The sequence below is a fragment of the Pelobates fuscus genome, chromosome 1 (genome assembly GCF_036172605.1).
Source record: "Pelobates fuscus isolate aPelFus1 chromosome 1, aPelFus1.pri, whole genome shotgun sequence".
Classification (NCBI taxonomy): domain Eukaryota; kingdom Metazoa; phylum Chordata; class Amphibia; order Anura; family Pelobatidae; genus Pelobates; species Pelobates fuscus.
The window spans coordinates 252350142-252369231 of NC_086317.1; the positions used below are offsets into that span (position 1 = coordinate 252350142).

Sequence of the window (19090 nt, forward strand, 5' to 3'; positions counted from 1 at the left end):
CAGAATAAATTTGCTGGATGAAAAATTCAAAACACCCAAAATGTTTACAATGCTGGAGATCTTACATCCATATACTAGACCACTGCTCTCAGATCCCTTCTTGAAATTACCTTATGGTACATACAACAATTCCAGGTAGGACACTCACTCTTCATCCTTTTATATAACAAACACCATAACCCTTAAAGGACCACTATAGGCACCCAGACCACTTCAGCTTAATTAAGTGGTCTGGGTGCCAGGTCCAGCTAGGGTTAACCCATTTTCTTTATAAACATAGCAGTTTCAGAGAAAGAGGCGCTTGCGTGAAAATCACAGTGAGAGCACGCAAACGTCCTATGAGCGTTCCTAGGAGACCTGCTGAATGCGCGCGCAGCTCTTGCTGCGCGTGCGCATTCAGCCGAATGGGAGGAGAGGAGGATCGGAGGAGGAGAGCTCCCCGCCCGGCGCTGGAGAAAGATAAGTTTTAACCCCTTTCCTCTCCCCAGAGCCCGGCGGGAGGGGGTCCCTGAGGGTGGGGGCACCCTCAGGGCACTATAGTGGTCCTTTAAGGACATAGGCATTGTACAAGTTTTGAACAAAAATAATGTAAACCCAATCTTTAATTTACGCTATACATCTGTTCAACCGTAATTCACATTTTAAATTAAATGCACAGACAAAATCGCTATATCTATATCTATATAGCCAATTTAATTCAGGAGAAACAGGGCTTTCATTTCCACCACAAATATTCAGATATAAAACAATTTAATATGAATAAAAAAAAAATAAAATATTTTCTCCATTTTGACATTTAGATAAATTCTGCGCAGAACTATTAGCTTTAAAAAAAAAAAAAATACACATTTGTTTTCAGCAATGTCTCACGAATACAACGGTACCGCCCATGTACAGTTTTTATAATGTTTTGGAAAGTTACATGTCAAGTATAGGACTTTCTTTTACTAGTTATTACACCTTGAGGTTTGCCAGACTAGTTATGTTGCCTTTGAGACTGTATGGCAGCACAGGAATGAAAAAGTAGACAAGCCAGGGTATGCAAAATGGGGTATGTCCAGTAATTTTAAATTATTTTTTTTTTTTTAGAAGTCCTTCACAAATGCTGGCCAAAGTTAGCATTCATATTAACCTGGGAGGAGGAGGAGAAGACTGACAGTCCTCCCTCTGCAAATTAGGCCCCCGCGGGCCATGAGAGCGGTCACATGGCCACAATAGGCGTCTATAGTGCTGCCTGAACTGACTGGCAGTCTCCCTGCATATGTAAAAACACGCACACTTTAGAAAAGGGGTGTGTGTATATATATATATATATATATATATATATATAAAAACATGCATTTATTATGTATGCATAACTCTTAATCATCCTCCTAAGAATTTCACAAGTATGTCTTATAAACATGTATTATAAATAGAAAATATATTACAGTCACCATTTCACAAGCTAGACTTTTATATGGGTCTTCTAAGTTGTCTCCTCCTACATTAAGTGTTCAGCCATCACAGCCTCAAACCAATACAGCACTATCGCATTCTAGTGGTCCACACCTCATTCCAGTTGTAAATTTGTTTTATACCCTCTGTTGAACTGGCTCAGCAAGTATGTATTGTATAACTTAACATGTATTTTCTCTACAACCTATATCTGATCTACCAATCATCCCCCATTACTTTCATCACAGACTCACGCAGTCACCCTGCACCTCAGGACTTACATTGGGCCCTTTCTCTGTCTCATATACATAGTCCTTGCAAAATCCATTTCACATAAAACTCAGTGGGCAACATACCATGTTCCTATTACAGCCCTTATACCCCACCACACAATATTGATAAACTAAACATACCTTACCTTTCACAAGGTCATCCTCCTGGGAAAACTGTATCCTTCATTACGTACGTTGTCCCTACCCCATGTCAAACATTCTGGTTTAGCAGTATCTATTAGGTGGGATAATCAACTACATAGGACACAGCCTAAATATACGCACATGTTCCAAACGATTTATACTATCCAGATCTTGATTCAGGGAATACCTTTAAACACTGTCCTTACTTGACCTGCACTACATTTCTGTAAACAATTTTGGCCCCTCATTCGGGCTTGAAATAAGTATACCTTCCTGCTTCACAAGGGTTATATATGTTTTATCTTAGGTCAATTATACGTTAGGCCTACACCAACCTAACCTATGAACCTTTTTGAGCCCGAGTGCCCAAACCACAATACATGCCAACTTTTTTTCCCTCAAAGTGCCAACATTGTAATTAAACCTGAATACTGAGGTTTACGTTTAGAAAAAACTACTCGTACAGTTAACAACTTTTGTTTTAAAAGAAGAACACAGAGTTAAATTTTACAAATTTTAAATGATATAAATCAAGCTTATATTTATTAGTATCTCCAACAAATGCAATACATACACACAGACTGCTGAACACATTCACACACCAACTGCTTAATACATACACACACCGAGACACAGACAGACTGCTAAATACACACACAGTCCGCTAAATACACGCACACTGCTGAGCACGCAGTTTGCTAATTACACGCACGCAGTCTGCTGAATACACACACACACACAGCTGAATACATAAATACTGCTGAACACACACACACATATACTGCATTGAGGGGTGCAGTGTATGTGTGTGTGTGTAATGCTATGGGTGGGGGGTAGGGGTGCTGTGGGTGTGGGGGGGTAGGGGTGCTGTGGATGTGGGGGGTGGGGGTTAGGGGTACTGTGGGTGTGGGTGTGGGGGGTAAGGGGTACTGTGTGTGTGGGGGGTAAGGGGTACTGTGGGTAGGAGTGCAGGAGTGCTGGGGGTAGGGAGGTAGGAGTTACAAGTTACAGTCCGGCACACATTCCCTCTGCTCACGTTATTTCACCCGCACATTTAATTCTTCAGTCATTAGGAAGTACATATTTGTAGATTGTAGCCTCCTCGTAGATTGCCTGACTTCACCAATTCATTCCAAAGTAGTTCCCTGCAACATGCCATAGTGGACGTTTGTGGCATTTGCACGGTATTAAATGGTAGGGGCATTTTATCTGCAACCAGTCTCATGTCTAGGATCTACAGCAGCCCTAAACTATTAAAAGTATTTGTGCTAACCCGCTCATGGCTGCTATACATTATCACACCACATTTCTGACTGTTGAGGAACCTATTGCTATACTCTAGAGCATTAAACAAGCCCATGGCCCCTTTTCATCCCTTTTCAGCAACCCAAAGATATACCATAGGCCTATACCTGTAATATTACAAGGCGTACATCTTGACTTATTGTCAATACCTCCCAGCCCCCCGTGGACAGTGTGCAGCGTATCAGGGAAGTCGGAGTCATTCATCTGCAAAGGTTCATTCCCCCACTGACCAACGATTCCCCTGTTATTTTATACTGGGTTTGAAGCCATTACCAAGGACAACTGGTTCCGTGACACATGGCCCGCAGAGATATGAAGCCTACTATAAGTAACCTTCAGCTCTCGTAGTACACTCCATCAGGGCTACTGCACATCCCTGGGGGAGGAAATCTTTCAATTACTAAAACACAGTAGTATGCAGTTACTTGGCTGGCAGCAACACAGCAAATTTTACCTTGTCTGCATACACATACTAGCTGAAGCCTTGTCTCAATCTCATTTCAGGTATTCCTCCAAACATTCCACGGCTGCTTAACCACATACTAAAACTGCTACATTCCAGGATCTCATTCTGGATTAGCTCATCTCAGGGTCATGGTAGATTGCCGACACTTGCGGCTCTCTCTGTTTATACCAACTTATATACCAGAACTCTGTCCATTTTAATAATTTTACTTCCAAATATCGAGTAGTCAATCCGTACTCCATCGATACCATGGTGACGTTCACATCCTTTTGCCACCTCAACCTTAAGTTAGCCAACACAAACTTCTCATACCTACCTGTAGACATACCTACATACTATCAATAAATGGTGCCATGTCAACATACTAGACCAATTGTCCGACACTCACAGGACTACATAGGCATACGCTCTTTAAGGTTACACAGTAACCACGCACTACATCAAATTCATCCTGTACATCCGGACACAATTCATAAAAAAACTGATGCGACCCTTCAACATATTCAGGTTATTCTTTTAGAATAAGCACTGCTACTGCAGCCTTTAGTAAACATCCCAGCGCACATCATAAACTGGGACATTGGAATAGTCTCCATACACCAGATATCCCTCGAACTGAGACAGGCATTTCAAGTACTGGTCATGTAATATCAACACGTTCTAAGAATGAGAACCTTTTGCCTTCTTTTACAGGCCTACCCAAACGTCGGTTTCGACACACCACTAACTTATACCAATACTATAAACTTTGCTTACTGTCCCAGACAAAAGAAAAAGTGATCCTAGGGCAGAAATGTCCAGGATACACAGATAGGATATATCAGAATGTCTGTTACTGATAAAAACCATAAGTTTATTAGTCATCCATTATAGGCTCTATAGCTATTCATATTCCTTCTATAGGTGGCTTATATGCCATATAGGAGTTTTCTTTACTATATCTAACCTCTGGTATTGCCACTTCATTTGGCCTCCCCTTCCTAGCCTACTGAGCTTCATTATCTCCTCTTTATGGGTTTAATTTTGGGTTAGGTTTTTTTATTATTATTATTTTGTTTGTCTTTGTTTATGATGACTAATAAATGGTTTTTATCAGTAACAGACACTCTAATATATCCTATCCATGTATCCTGGACATTTCTGCCCTAGGATCACTTTCTTTTGAAAGTTAATATTTAGGGTTACCCCCTGTCTGGATATTTTCAGAATACACTCCATAGCCCCTGCCTCAGGGAGGGATTCTTTTCTGTTTTTTTCTTTTTACTGTCCCAGACTACAAATGGAAAGGACGGAGCCTGTAGTTGTGGGAGGGTTTTATCCGGCTTATAAATTCACAGGTCTCCCAGTTATCTGGGCTGAGACTTCCTGGATCAGCCCACCCACTGCACCCTTTATTAAGCATTCACTGACTAGGCCCTCTTTCACAGAGCCTACCCGAACATAGGTTTCGTCACACCACAACCTACTTATACCACTACTGTGACTGCTTATTGCCCCCGACTACAAATATATAAATTTATTTTGACGAAATACCTTCGCCGCTGGTTCTTGGAGGGGCCAGCCTTTTGCCCCAGGACTATGGCACATGTATTAGACCTTGGTTCAGGACTGCGGAAAGGCTTTGTTATTGCCTTTTCCCTGTTATGGTTCAGTATATGGGGCTTACCGAACGGATTGTACTTATTCTGTAACCGAACAGTTGGACCACCCAGAACAGGAGTGTGCAGCACATTAACCTCCCTGACTTAAAGGATCACGAAAACAAACCCGTTTTCCTGACGTGGACATCCTTTGGGGACCCTCACCCCCAGGGCCCCCCTCCCGTGATGCCTTCAGCAGCTTACCTTAATCCAGCGCCGGTGACCTCCCCTCCCCCTCAGCTGCAGAGTTCAGCCGAATGCGCATGTGCGTCAAGTGCCGCGCGCGTGCATTCAAATAGTCCATAGGAAAGCATTTCTTAACGCTTTCCTATGGATGTTCTGCACACTGCATGCGAATTTTGCATCCATCGTCGCAGAAGCACCTCTAGCGGCTGTCAGAAAGACAACCACTAGAGGTTGGATTAACCCGGTTATGTAAACAGTTTCTCTGAAACGGCTATGTTTACATGTGAAGGGTTAAAACCTGAGGGACTTGGCACCCAGACCACTTAATTGAGCAGGAACTCTTGAACCGATCTGGGTGATTTTTGACCCACCACGGGTCAGAATATGTGACCATGTGTACAACATAAAGAGAAAATATGCACTCCAAGTTTCCCTAAACTTCAGAGACTATCATAATGCTAACCCAATAGGTTTGGAGTTTATGGAAATCCAAAAAGTGAAAAATTATTGGGAGGGGGGGCTTCATCCAAAAGAAAGACCAAGCCGAAATGAAATGGATATACCAATTAAAAACCAATGGTACCAGAGGGTCTCAATGATTGTGAAATCTGCCACTTTTTAAAAGTAATGTTCTATAATATGCCCATAACATTTTAATAGAACTATTTAAAATTTTAGAAGTCTTCCTGTTTACAAGGAGGTACTTCTATTTGATCTTATAGTTATATTCTTTACAAACATATATTCCCATCCTTTAATGAATTCCAACTTTATTAATTGATCCAAAAAACAAGTTGTAGAACTGCATGATCACTGCCACTTTAAGAAATTACTTACTTCTTGACATTTGTCTCCACTCTAATAAATGTCCCTGTAATGGCGTTTGATGTACACACAGCTCTCTCAAATTCTGTCTGTATAATAATGATATCTTTTTTAAATTCTAGCAACTCCCTTTTTTAATTCCAGCAACTTCCTTTATAAAAATGAATTAGTTTTGATGTTTTTATCCTTTTACATGTCTAAGTGAGCAATAATATAAAATAAGGTTTCATTTTAAATTGTTTTGTTGTGGTCTATATTGTAATATGTATTTTCTGTTAAAACCACTTTCACTTTAATATTGTGAACGAAAGACTTGGCCATTGAAATGGTGATCATTTTATATGAAAATAAGGCTTTATAGCAAGACCTATTGAAGACTGAGCACATAGCTGAGGGCTTTAAAAACCCTCAAAGATGGCCACTGCAGCATTCGCGTCCTGAGGAAGCCAGGCATCCAGCGAAACGCGTAGACGTCATAACCGGGGGGGAGCCAACTGTACCTCGCACGAACACGCTGAAACACAGCCCTGCAAAGCATTTCAGCTCCAGTTATGTCTGAGGACAGCCTCTTCAGCGCCTTATCTATATAAGCCTGGCAGTGAGTAACGGCAGAAGCCGTGCCTTACTCACAACTCCTTTTTATGAGAGTCAGTTTGTTTACAAAACACTTAAATAAATGTGTAATCTTTTAACATTTTATTGTTTATTGTAATAAATCCTTGACTGATATTTTACTAGAGATAATTCACTGTCTTAGTGTATTTCCTTAGCCCATTGTGTTGGGGCATACTATATGGGAATACATATATTGCCAAAATCAGTATAATCTGCACTATTATCGGGTTTTTTGTTAATGTATTTTTCTCCTACATGTATTGAGCAATCCGTGCATGGAAGAGACTTTCTGGAGATTAAGTATTACTTTTGTTTTATTTAAACTTTCTCACACTTGTATATATTTTAAAGAGACATCACTTAAACTGTCACCTTATGACACATTGCTCCAATGTTATTTTCTTTTTTCTTGCAATTTATATTGTGTGTTTTAAGGGTATCACACTTGCGTGTTGAAGCAGTAGAAGATATCAAGCTTAATCAGATTCTAAACTTATTGAAAAGGCGCTCCAAAAACTACCATTTTACTCGCTTTTTGGATATGTTGGTCATCCAGATCGGGGCTATCAAGGGATGCATTTTGTGGCGTTTCAATTGGTTTTAGGGGTACTGCTGAAGTGTGTGATATGCCTGGATATAATTAAGTTGGTACAGGTACTGATTCAATTATCGCCCAGGCACAGGGGAGGGATCTTATGTATGGGAGTGTCCTGGATCTGAGAGCCAATGTAATTGGGTATTTGTTCTACTGTGGTTTACGCTACGGTCCAGGGGGGAGTGCCCCTTGCATGGGGATTGACATAAAAAGGCCAGTGTGGCTACCAATAAACAAATTCCTGCTTACCCTCATCTCATGTGTGAGGGGGGGGGGGGAACGGCTGTATCACTCTGGGATTGCTCTATCACTATACTCCCCTGAGTTATAATCACTTGCTCTTTTAATAGCATATTGCTACACTCCCTAGGAGGAGAGTTCTACCCACTGGAAGCTGGATCCTGGTCTTGGGTCCAGGGTGGGTGCTGGACAGCGAGACCCCAACCAAGCTGTAATGGTGGAAGGGGGACTACAGTGGTGATGGTGTCTGGTGCGGTGCTTGGTAAGCATTAGGAAGCAGTGATTGGCAGAGGCACCCAGTTAGGGTGCACGGTGGTCCGCTAGCGATAATATACACACACTTTATATACAACTAGAAAAGCTACAATTTCTGGGGAAATTGTGTGAAGTGTTCTTGCCTCCACCAGTAGTCTACAACTGGAGTGGGCGGAGTAACTGTTATCATTTATATAGCACATTTAATTGCAACGTTGTTGTGCAACGTGCTACACTGTTACATTAAAACATACATTTATGAAAACATTAGCAGGTGTACAAAAGGCTTTGTCTATGACCTCACTTGCTGCTGCAACCTGGCACAGGTCAGAGTATTTTGGCAGTTGCCATCTTCAAACAGTCATATTTTAAAAACTATACATCCTACAGCGAAGGGCTTTATATTGTGAGAATCACAAGACCCAGACCTACATTTTGATGCATAGTATGTCTCTGAGATATTAACAATGAAGGCACAGTCGCAGTTTAGAAATTGCCCTTCAAATGTGGGCTTTGCAGAGTGGAGTTTCAATGAATGCCAATAGACGGCGTGAGTTGCAAACAAATGGTCATATTGTGAAAACTATCAGGACTATGGCTTAGCTGTGGACATTTTTAGTGGCAGCAGGGATATCTGAACGTTTTGATATAAGATTTGTGTAGGTGGGCCTGAAAATGAGGGAGTGGTGGCAGTTTAGAAATCATGTCCTGATTTTTCAGCTTTTGCCAGCTCCCACTCTAGCTTTGAACATTTTGCCATTCATTCCTATGGGACCAATTTTGCCTCAAGAACGACGATATTCCGTGAACCATTCGGCGAAACGTTCCACAAAGTAATAGCACACCAATCGGGAACAATACGCACGTTTTGGTATATTTTTGTCTATGTAGTGTAAAAACTGTGGGAGGAGTTAGGGTGGTAAATTTGGCTATAAGAATAATTATATGTGAGATAACATTAAGTGGGCTTGCTATGCAAGAACACTTAAGGATGCAAAATCACCAAAGTGGTACAATTTGTATGTGATACTCCAACATCTTAACCCAAATAATCTTACATCAGATTTCATAATTTGAATGATACAGGGAAGATTAATTCCAGATTGGAAGGGGTGGGCAGTCCTGGGTATTTATAATCCTAAATTAAGAGAAAAATACAAGCTAGTGTAATATTGCCTGTATCTATACGTGAGGGAAATATATATAAGAATGCACTCACAAGTGAGGAGCCAGTTTTCCTTCGCTCAAAATTTCAGCTTAGTGGGATTTCAGGTTTCCACTCCCTCTCTTATGGAGTAGAATACCTTAAATACCTTTGATTGTAGTCAGGCCGCCAGGCTCACAATTACTGCAAACTCGCGCTTGCAGGACCTCAAGGGTGACTCCATTCCTAGAAACGGCATTCCTACCCCAACCAGATTCTCCCCTAGTCTTCAATCGTTTAAGAAATACCTCAAAACCCATCTGTTCAGAAATGCTTATGGACTCCCAGGGAAACTTATTTTTTACAAACATGTCTCTTGCTCTCTACTTAAGGGCCACACTCCACTCACCTCCAGTTCTGCTACTTTCCCGCCTTGTTTGTTTGATGACCCTTGTGATTTTATACCCCATCTCCTCTAGACTGTACGCTTGTTTGAGCAGGGTCCTTATCAACCTATTGTTCCTTTATCATTTCGTAAATATCTACTTTTTAGTTGAATCTCGCATTGTTCAGAATATTTTAAGCGCAACGGAATAAGTTGGCGCTATATAAAAATACTAATAATCATACACACATATATATTTAGTGACTTTTTCCCCAGTCCCCCTGCAGGCATCTCCATTGCAGCCATGTGATCACACAGCTCACTGGGGGACTGCCTGGTGTTCTATACTGCCCTGCAGCATTAAATCCCGGCTTTTGCAGAATGGCATAGAACGCCTTGCGGCGCGAACGGATGAACCTAGTTCTTTATTTTGTATTGGGCTCACGGCACTTTTGCAATCATAATGTTCAACTCTTTGTGGGCCTGCAAAACGCACTGGTTACGGATTTCATGCAAATATAGAAAAAATGTAAAAGCCCTGTTCTTTTACAAATGTGGATTATAATTTCATTTAAACCAATAAAAAAAATAAAAAATAAAAATCCAAGGGCATACTTTGCACATTTGGGTCACCAAAAGATCATAAACAGATATTGCCAATGCATTCAAACTACTTCCTATACACCCATCTGTGGCATCTACATGGAGTTAAGTAGAGTGAACAATACTATTTTATTTCTCCCAGTTTACTTCTGACTCAAAGCATTCCCAACAGGGCGGAACCTGAGAGCGAACCAGAGCAGTCGCCATATTCCTCAGCTCCGACAGACCGGGACTAAACCCACCAAATAACGGGCACACCGAGCCAGTACCACATGGAGGGCAGACCAGAAAGCGATGGAGGGAATCACGCTATCACCCTTTCTTTCAAGCACAAAACAAAAAAAGAAAACTCAGCCGCGGCCATGAGGCCTACCGCGTGGGAGGCCATCCACTGCGAAATGGGCTTGCCTAACATGAAGAATCTCCCCACGACCAAGCTCTTACTGAAGCAGGGAGCACTAGCCCAAACAGGTCGGAGGACACAGCACCTGCAACTAAAGGAGACATACAAGAAGTGCTAGCCACCCTCCAACGCAACCTCAGACAGATGTGGGAAGCGGACCTGGAAACCCTCAAAACAGAGGTACAGACAGTGACGGCACGCACCCACACTAATGAGGAGGACATACTTACCTTAAAACAAGGCCTGACCACACTTACCGAGCAAGTGCAACAGCTACAATCAACCCAGAGCACAATTTTCAACCAAGTCAGTATTCTGGACGACAGGGGCAGAAGAAAAAAATATTAAACTCAGAGGAGTCCCAGAAAATATATCCTTAGACAAACTCCCACACTTTATCAGAAGACTGGTGTCCACCCTCATCCCAGCACGGCAGGCTAATCACTTCGACGGGGTATACCAAATCCTTGAAAGCCCCAACAGCAGCACCATGCGACATCATCCTGTGACTGACAAAATGGGCCTGCTAGCCGCCTTGAAAGGAGAAACACCGTACCAGTTTGAATCCAGTCATATCTGTCTTTCAGGACTTGAACAGATCCACCCTACTATGGCGAAAAGAAATGCGATCCATCACCAAACCCCTCCAAATCGCAGGACTAACTTACCGATGGTAGACCCCCAGAACGTTGCTGGACATCAAAGACGGGAGGACATACAAGGCCACGGACCCAACAGAAGGTCCAGCCTTCCTGACAGCAATGGGCCTCACTACACAGGGACTATCCAACACACACTCAAGCACTACCAAGGAGTCCCCCACTTCTGGGTTCGGGGAAGGAAGAAGCCCTGCTCCCCGAATCCAACTTAGCAACAACAAGCTATAATACTTGATTTACTATGCCAAGTTACTCAGCCTCTATCTTACTTTAGTTTGTACCCGTAACTGTTGGAACAAGTTAACAAATTCTGACTCATTAGGGCGATTAGCCCGCGCTCCGATCACAACCCCCGTCTCCCCCAATGCCCTGGGGCTAAAGGGCATAGTAAACAATTAAGCACCACAAGCCTAGATTATAGGCGTAATATAGCCTCTAAGCAGCCACTACGGGCTAAGCCATGTAAATACATCCTCACAGACTCCACGACACCCAGCCCTTACTCCAATGACTAACCTAATCCACACGGAACACCGCAGCACTGAAACAGGTGTCATACATACCTCAAAAAGCACACGCACAGATTTACGGACACACCGTGCCGACAGGCAAGCGGTAATGCGACTCTCTCAAAGCACTCAACGCCACTCAAAGGGACAGGTGTCTTACAAGCACAAAGGCTGTACCCAGTGATACACCACCATCCAGGTGTTTAATCACTGCACCATTCTCCATAGTCCCCACTGGTAAGGACGGCCAATTCGTTATAACTAACCAGCCCATTATATACAAAATGTGCACGGTTTGTTTTAGCGCAAACCACAGAATGTTTGGGATATTGTTGTATTGCATGCATATGCTGTTGTGGCATACCCAGATATATCTGTATCTCTGATAATGCACCGAAAATAAATAAATAAAAGCATTCCCACACATTTTGATTTTTGCGCTAAAACCTTATGCTGGTTACTGCTTAACACATGTAAATGCCCCTCAGTCACACACACTATTTGGATGACTTCCTCACTTTCGCAAACCATGCCAACCCTCCATGTAGTTTAACAGACACCATATAGCCATTCGATACTTTGGGTGTCCCAATATCTCCATCAAAGACCTGACAATTTTTGGGGAATCCAGCCTACTCACAGAGAAGAGACTACATCCTCACCAACATTGATCTTAACTTACAGCATGGTTCATGTAATCTTAAAGAGCTCCAATTGCCGACAGGCTCCCTCAATTTTGTTATGAGAATTATTCCAAAGGGCCAGTCATTAATTTCTAGGGTACTTGAAATCTCCCCATCGATGAGTCCGGTAACCCTTGATTCCAATGCTGCGGCATATTTACACATGTGTTAGAGGTTTCAGTGGAACAGGAAATCTAAGTTTTTCCCACCTATATGACAATTCACCTGTAACGTGGACAGATGCTGCAGCCTCAAAAGGCTTTGCAGCAGTTTTGGGGAATTACTGGCCATGATACATTTGGTCTAAGCCTTTATTCAGACCTCAGTACTTTTTACGACGTATCAGATAGTAGCTGCAGCCTGGAGACTATCGTGGTCTAGTCATACAGTGCAATCTTTTCCAAGAATCAGGCAGTGTCATATTATAAAACAAAGGACATTCACCTTCACTGACTATAATGCGATTCATTAGGAAGTTAACACGGTTAGCCGCTTATCACCAATTCTTTGTGTGTTCATGTTCCAGGTATCAATTAGGTAGCAGCTGACCCTCTATCTTTTCAATTTTTTTTATTATAGATAAATTTGTTTCCATAACAGTAAGAATTATATAATATGAATATATGTAAACAACATCCATATAACATTTTTTTAACACAAATAACCTGGGAATACAGTTTACACATATCATCCGATACAAGATGTGATCATGTTTTTTTTCAATAAAGTATAGTCTATTAAAAAATAAAGATGCAAAATATGTTACATGCAACAGTGTGCTTAAAATAAGATCATATAAATAACTATCTTGTCAGGTGAAGTTATACGTTCTAATTAATATTTATTTTTGACATCCCCGTTCCCATTCATATTTCAAAACATTAACTGTATTTGAAGGTGGTCTTAAGGCTAATTCACATCTCTTGGCTTCTAGAGTATTATGCAACAGCTCGATCATAGAAGGAATAGTAGCGGTTTTCCAATATCCAGGAAGGACCGAAGTGAATGAAACTAGAATTACATAAAATTATTTTAATTTTGGGCAAATCCCCTGGGAAGCTCTTTAGGAGACAATTCTGGTGTCATACTGGGGATTTGATCAGTGATGAGTTTAGAGTGTGAATATCTTCCCAATACGGTTTAAGTTTAGGGCAAGACCAAAAGACATGATACAGAGTACCAACTTGACCGCACTCCCTCCAGCATCTGTTAGTATGAGAAAGTTGCAATTTAAAAAGTCTAGAGGGTGTCGGGTACCATCTGTATACAAGTTTAGCTTCAAAAGCACCAGACTAATGCCATAAGAATTTCTTGCCAATCCTCCACTTTAAACTTGTTTTTCAGTTAGTTTTCCTATTTTGTCAGAGTCTAATTTTGGACCAGATTCCCCAGCAAAATAACTATAGCACATCGAGATGGTGCGTTTTCGACCAGGATCTGAATGATAAATTTTTTTATAATGATGGCATAACTTACGCATGTTCAGATCCTGATCAGACACATTAAAATGAACACTAAATCCACCATCTGTCTGTGCATCAGAGGCATCCAGACCAAAACTGGTCTAATTGGTCAAAATGTAAAAACTGACAAAAATAAATATGTATGACAGAATGGAAAAGCCAATATTCCACATATAGATCAGGTAACGCAGATCACAACACCGACAAGGGAGCAGCCCTGGACGATGTAGTAGAAGTGTTGATCTTTTTATACAAGACATCTGATAATCCATCTTGCTTCAATTTTCAGGCACTTCTCAAAGCACACCCTACAGCCTTAGAGCTAGCAACAGCTACCCCTCAGTATCAAGATCTGCTCATGGAATGAAGAACCTTATCACCTTAGAGAACTCACGCAACTGGTGCTTTCTGATAACACAAGATGTTCCTATAACAGAGCTTTTAGTGTCTTTAGTAGATTCACCGCTGCATTCCATATTTCTGATACATTTTCTATGGAGCCATTAGTGGCCTTTAGGTACTTTTGCCACCATAAGGCACTCAGAGCAGAGGAAATAGACCACCAATTAGAGCGCCTGCTAAGAGTCCCCAACCTGATCTGTGGCACCAAATTCAATGTAGGTATTTAAAAAGCTAAAACTACAAGTTTACAGTGTGCTTTTTCAGGCTTACAAATGCCGCTTAGGGACCTACAACAAAAGCACCCTATAGCAGAGTGCTCTGACACCAGTGTTCCTCCGGTAGTAGAACATTAAACATTGTTGGGTATGCCTATTAAACAGCGTAGATTTGTATTTTTTTTTTTTTTTTTTTTTTAATTTAACTACACAAAATGGGAATGTAAAATTGGGACAGATCACACAAGATTGTCATCACTTACCTTATTAGTGTATCTGGTTTGCTGAGCTGGTTGTTTTGGATGCAGTTCTCTGTGGGATCTTTGTGCGTGCTTGGGCTTTTGCTAGTGCATTTCTTCTTGTCATTCTTATTGGACGAGGGAATGCTCCCATTGGACGTGCTATGGCTCCGAGGGGAGGAGTTTGCAGTCCCTGTGGCATTCTTGTAGTTCTTAGAAGTGGAACACGGCTCCTCTTTTAAGAGGTTTTCTGTGCTCCCTAATTCATTATTCAGTCGTTTGCTGTTGATATGATTCTCCATATATTCAATCTCCTGTACTTTAGAGTCTGTGGGCTGCAGAATATTGTTATTAATCCCCAAATTGTGTCTTTTTACATCTTTGTCTTTGCCCTTTTCTTTGTATTCCAGCTCTGGTAATGTGCTGGAGATTTTTTTATTTGAAGAGAGTCCTCCGTTGTGCTGTAACAGTATTGAAGAATCCATTTCAGATAAACTCTTTGAGGCTGTGGTATAAATAAAGAAAAATTATTAACATGCAACAGGAAATCCCTAGCAATACAAACCAATGGTGAAGACTGGTGAATCCAGAGCCTGGGTTCCTAGCTGGAGTAAGGCAGTGCAGAATAGGGAAAATGAATAATGAAATGACATTCTAATTAAACACAAAGCACTGCATTTATATTCGGCATCTCAGCCAGAAGAGCAAACAAGAGATGTGAAAGATTTTATTGCTCATTAAACATGTTCTGATTTGGTTTTATTAACTAGAATACACCCATGGCCTTTCCATTAGAGGAAGCAAAAAAAAATAAAGCACCCAATGAAAACAGACAGGTGGGCGTACAGTAGGCCATTTTTTGAATGTAGTGCAGAGTAGAAACTGGTTCTCTAGACAGGTTCAGATACCCACCTTCTTCTGCTTCCCTTTCTTGCCTTTGTAACATTTGTTGCTCTGGTGGCAGTGCCTGCTGCAGGAGCTGCATATAAAACTCATTTTCTTTCTGCACCTCCTTCTGTTTCCTTAACCGCATTTTATAACTGACGTAGCTTTTGAACCCGAAGCCCAACGTGACTACAGGATAACCAATACTGCAAAATATTTCAGATACATTAAAACCAGATTTTAAAAATACAAATAAAAAGTGCACGTATATTCCCAACTTATAATTACATTCATAAGCATTTTATATATTAAACTAGCAACTAGCACTCCAAGCATCAATATTGTTACAGGGCTGTATGCTTTGGCATTCCCTCATTGTAAAAAAATAAATAAATAGGTCTTCCAGCTCTACCCGATGTAGTGGAGGAAGGGAAGTAGCACCAAACAGACCTACAATGAATAAGTTGCACACAATGAAGAAAATAAAGACATTCCTACCAGTGTGCAGCAAATGGTCGACACAGGTCTACATGAAAATTCTTCAGATCTTTAAACCTAATTGCAGCTTCAATATAAACAAATAGTATCCATAGCGAAACTGTAGGTAAACATACTCCTCGTTCTGAAATGGAAAAATATTAAAATAGGCTTTTAATATATATATTCATTGCAACAAATTCATTTTAATAAAATGGATTTACCAGAGGTGCAATTTTTTTTCATTCAGTAAAAATACATACATGGAATATGCATGTAGTAGGAAAAAAATATATATATACATAAGCTACAAAGTATCAATTAGGCTTAACAAGCTCCAGGGTGGACTCTAGTTTGTGTGGCTGTTCGGTTCCCAAACCATATAGCATAAATACATGAACAGAGACTTTTATATTACATTTTACAGGTCCATAGTCTGTGGGCAGGAGGCTAGCAAACAGGCTCCTCCAGGAGCTCGTGGCAAATTCACTTGGAGAGGGGAGTTTGTCATATATGCGAATTAGATAACCACACACGAGAAGGACTTGGGAATTGTTATAGACAAACTATGCAATAATGTGCAATGTCAATCAGCAGTAGCTAAGGCCAATAAGGTATTGTCATGCATGAAAAAGGGCATTAATTTGCAGGATGAGAATATAATTTTGCCTCTATAAATCTGTGCTGTGCAATTTTGGGCACCTTTTCTAAAGAATGATATGGCACTAGATAGAGTGCAGAGGCAGGCTACAAAATAGGAGGAATGGAACATTTTAGCTATGAAGAAATGTTAAATGTAAACCTCTTTAGTTTAGAAAAACATTGCCTCAGAGAGGATATAACCTTATATACCAATACAATATAACGGATATAACCAATACAAACTATTGTGTGGAAATCTATTCACAAACAGAACTTTACATAGGACACGAGGTCACGCGTTTAGACTAGATGAAAGAGGCTAAGGCAAAGGAAAGTGTTTACCATAAGAACAATAAGGATATGGAGTTCTCTGCCTGAAGAAGTGGTTTTATCAGTCCATACAGATGTTTAAACAGATGCATACTTGCAAAAACAGAAAATTCAAGGATATAATTTTTCAAAGTAGGGTAATAGCTTCTTGATCCAAGGATAAATCTGACTGGCATTCTGGGGTCAAGAGAGAATCATTTTCCTAGTTTGTTGCAAAATTGGAAGTGCTTCAAACATTTTTTGCCTTCTTTTGGATCAACAGCAAAAAAATAAACAAACGTGAGGAAGGCTGAACTTGGACACATGTCTCTTCAGCATATGTAACTGTTTGCATACAAGGCCAAAATTATTAAAATTGTGTCAGTGTCCAAATATTTATAGGCATACTGTGCATATATACACACACACCACACACCCTTTAAACAGAGCAGTCATAAATACTCTTCACAGTAAGTTTTTTAAAGGGACACTATAGTCACCAGAACTACAGCTTAATGTAGTTGTTCTGGTGAGTAGAACAGCTCCCTTCAGGCATTTTCGTGTAAACACTGCCTTTTCAGAGACTGTCATGTATGAGTCTGTAGAGCTGTCAATTGTTCTTAGCAACTTAGCAGGCTTTGGTTAAGAAATGGAGGACTGTGGAAGTTATGTCCTTCCCCTCTGTTCTTAACCTTCTGATCCAAAACAGTACATTGAAATATATGGCATATTGCACACTGGAAAGCTCACAATCAAATTTACGGAATGTGGGAAAAATTGTGCAAAGCCAACTAACATGGGGCTGTCAGAAAGGGGACGGGATGGAGGGGTTGACGTGTCTTGTCTAACATAGAAAGCCTTGAAGCGATGGGTATCGGACAGAAAACCAGGCCTAATACCCCATAGCTACCTGTACACCAGCTTTCTTTTCTCTGAAAAGGCAGTGTTAACATTGAAAAGTGTGTAGGGATGGGCTATAGACACCAGAACAACTACATTAAGCTGTAGTGGTTCTGGTGACTACATTGTCCCCTTAAGAATTGTACTTTTGACAATGAAAAACCTGGCTCCTAACCTTTTATTTTTTTAAGCAGGCTCCTAGATGCCAAGCAAATTTTTCAAGCCCCGCCTCTTGTACTGTTGATTTAATACAGGGGTTTCCAAACTTTTTTCGAAGAGGGAAAGATTTGATGAAGTGAACATGCATGAGGGCCAATCATTTTGCCTCACTTTCTTTGAACCATTAAAATTAAATGCAAATAAACTATTTTATACAAAATTTATTGCAAATGGTGTCCCTCTTTATTCCATCCATTCACTCTTTCTGTCCCAGCAGGGAGAAGGAACCAAATACTGCAACATCCAAGAGATCGCGAGAACGCAGACTGCACGCCCGTCTGCATTCTCGTGATCTCTTGGGCCCCAGTGAATCCCCGAGCGCCACAGCGTTTAAAGATTCAGAGATCCCAGGGGTTCTGAGCGGCGCTCGGGGATTCACTGGGGGCCACGACAGATAGATTTATCAAATTAACTGTGGGCCGTATTAAACCGGAAACGCTGGCCGGACTTTGGACATGATTGCTTTAACAGAATTATTAAAGCAATTTGAAGCTTCTCTGGCTCAGTGTGCATTCAACCCTGATCAGTGCCGAAACATTTCGAGGAAGCCTTTGGGAGCTTTATTTCTGCAGCACTGTGCTAGAATCAGTGAGCTGGTTACCAATTTCAAGAGGACATTCTTCCTATCTAATAAGTATTCACACTTTATTAATTTTACTTACAATTTTAGGTCTTTGCCAATTATTACGCCTCATTAATTGTACAAATTCAAGGACATAATGTTCACTTGCTGCTTAGAATATCAAACACCTTAACAGACACCTTTGTAACGACTTAATATTATTCACTTCACCTGTAAATGGTTTTAATGTTGTGGCTGATGAGTGCACACTGCAACAGAGACAACATTCATACTGGTAAATGACAAATGAAGATGTTAAATACTTTAAGTTGGCCTTACTACCCCATTCTTCTGTTGTAAAGTTTCAGACTGCAGGTGGAATGCAACTTACTATATGTACTTTGGCAAATG

The 19090-nt window shown here is 40.8% G+C and overlaps 1 protein-coding gene across 1 annotated transcript in view; it reads right to left on the reverse strand.

Annotated features, from left to right (window-relative positions):
* The window catches only part of MACO1 (macoilin 1), an 81495-nt gene that overhangs the window by 26100 nt on the left and 36305 nt on the right, over positions 1-19090 (reverse strand). The window contains exons 4-6 of the mRNA XM_063456502.1: positions 16069-16192; positions 15598-15776; positions 14710-15190 (exon numbers count right to left, since the gene is read on the reverse strand). Of these exons, the coding sequence (XP_063312572.1) occupies positions 14710-15190; positions 15598-15776; positions 16069-16192 (784 nt within the window). The remainder of the gene's footprint in view (positions 1-14709; positions 15191-15597; positions 15777-16068; positions 16193-19090) is intronic.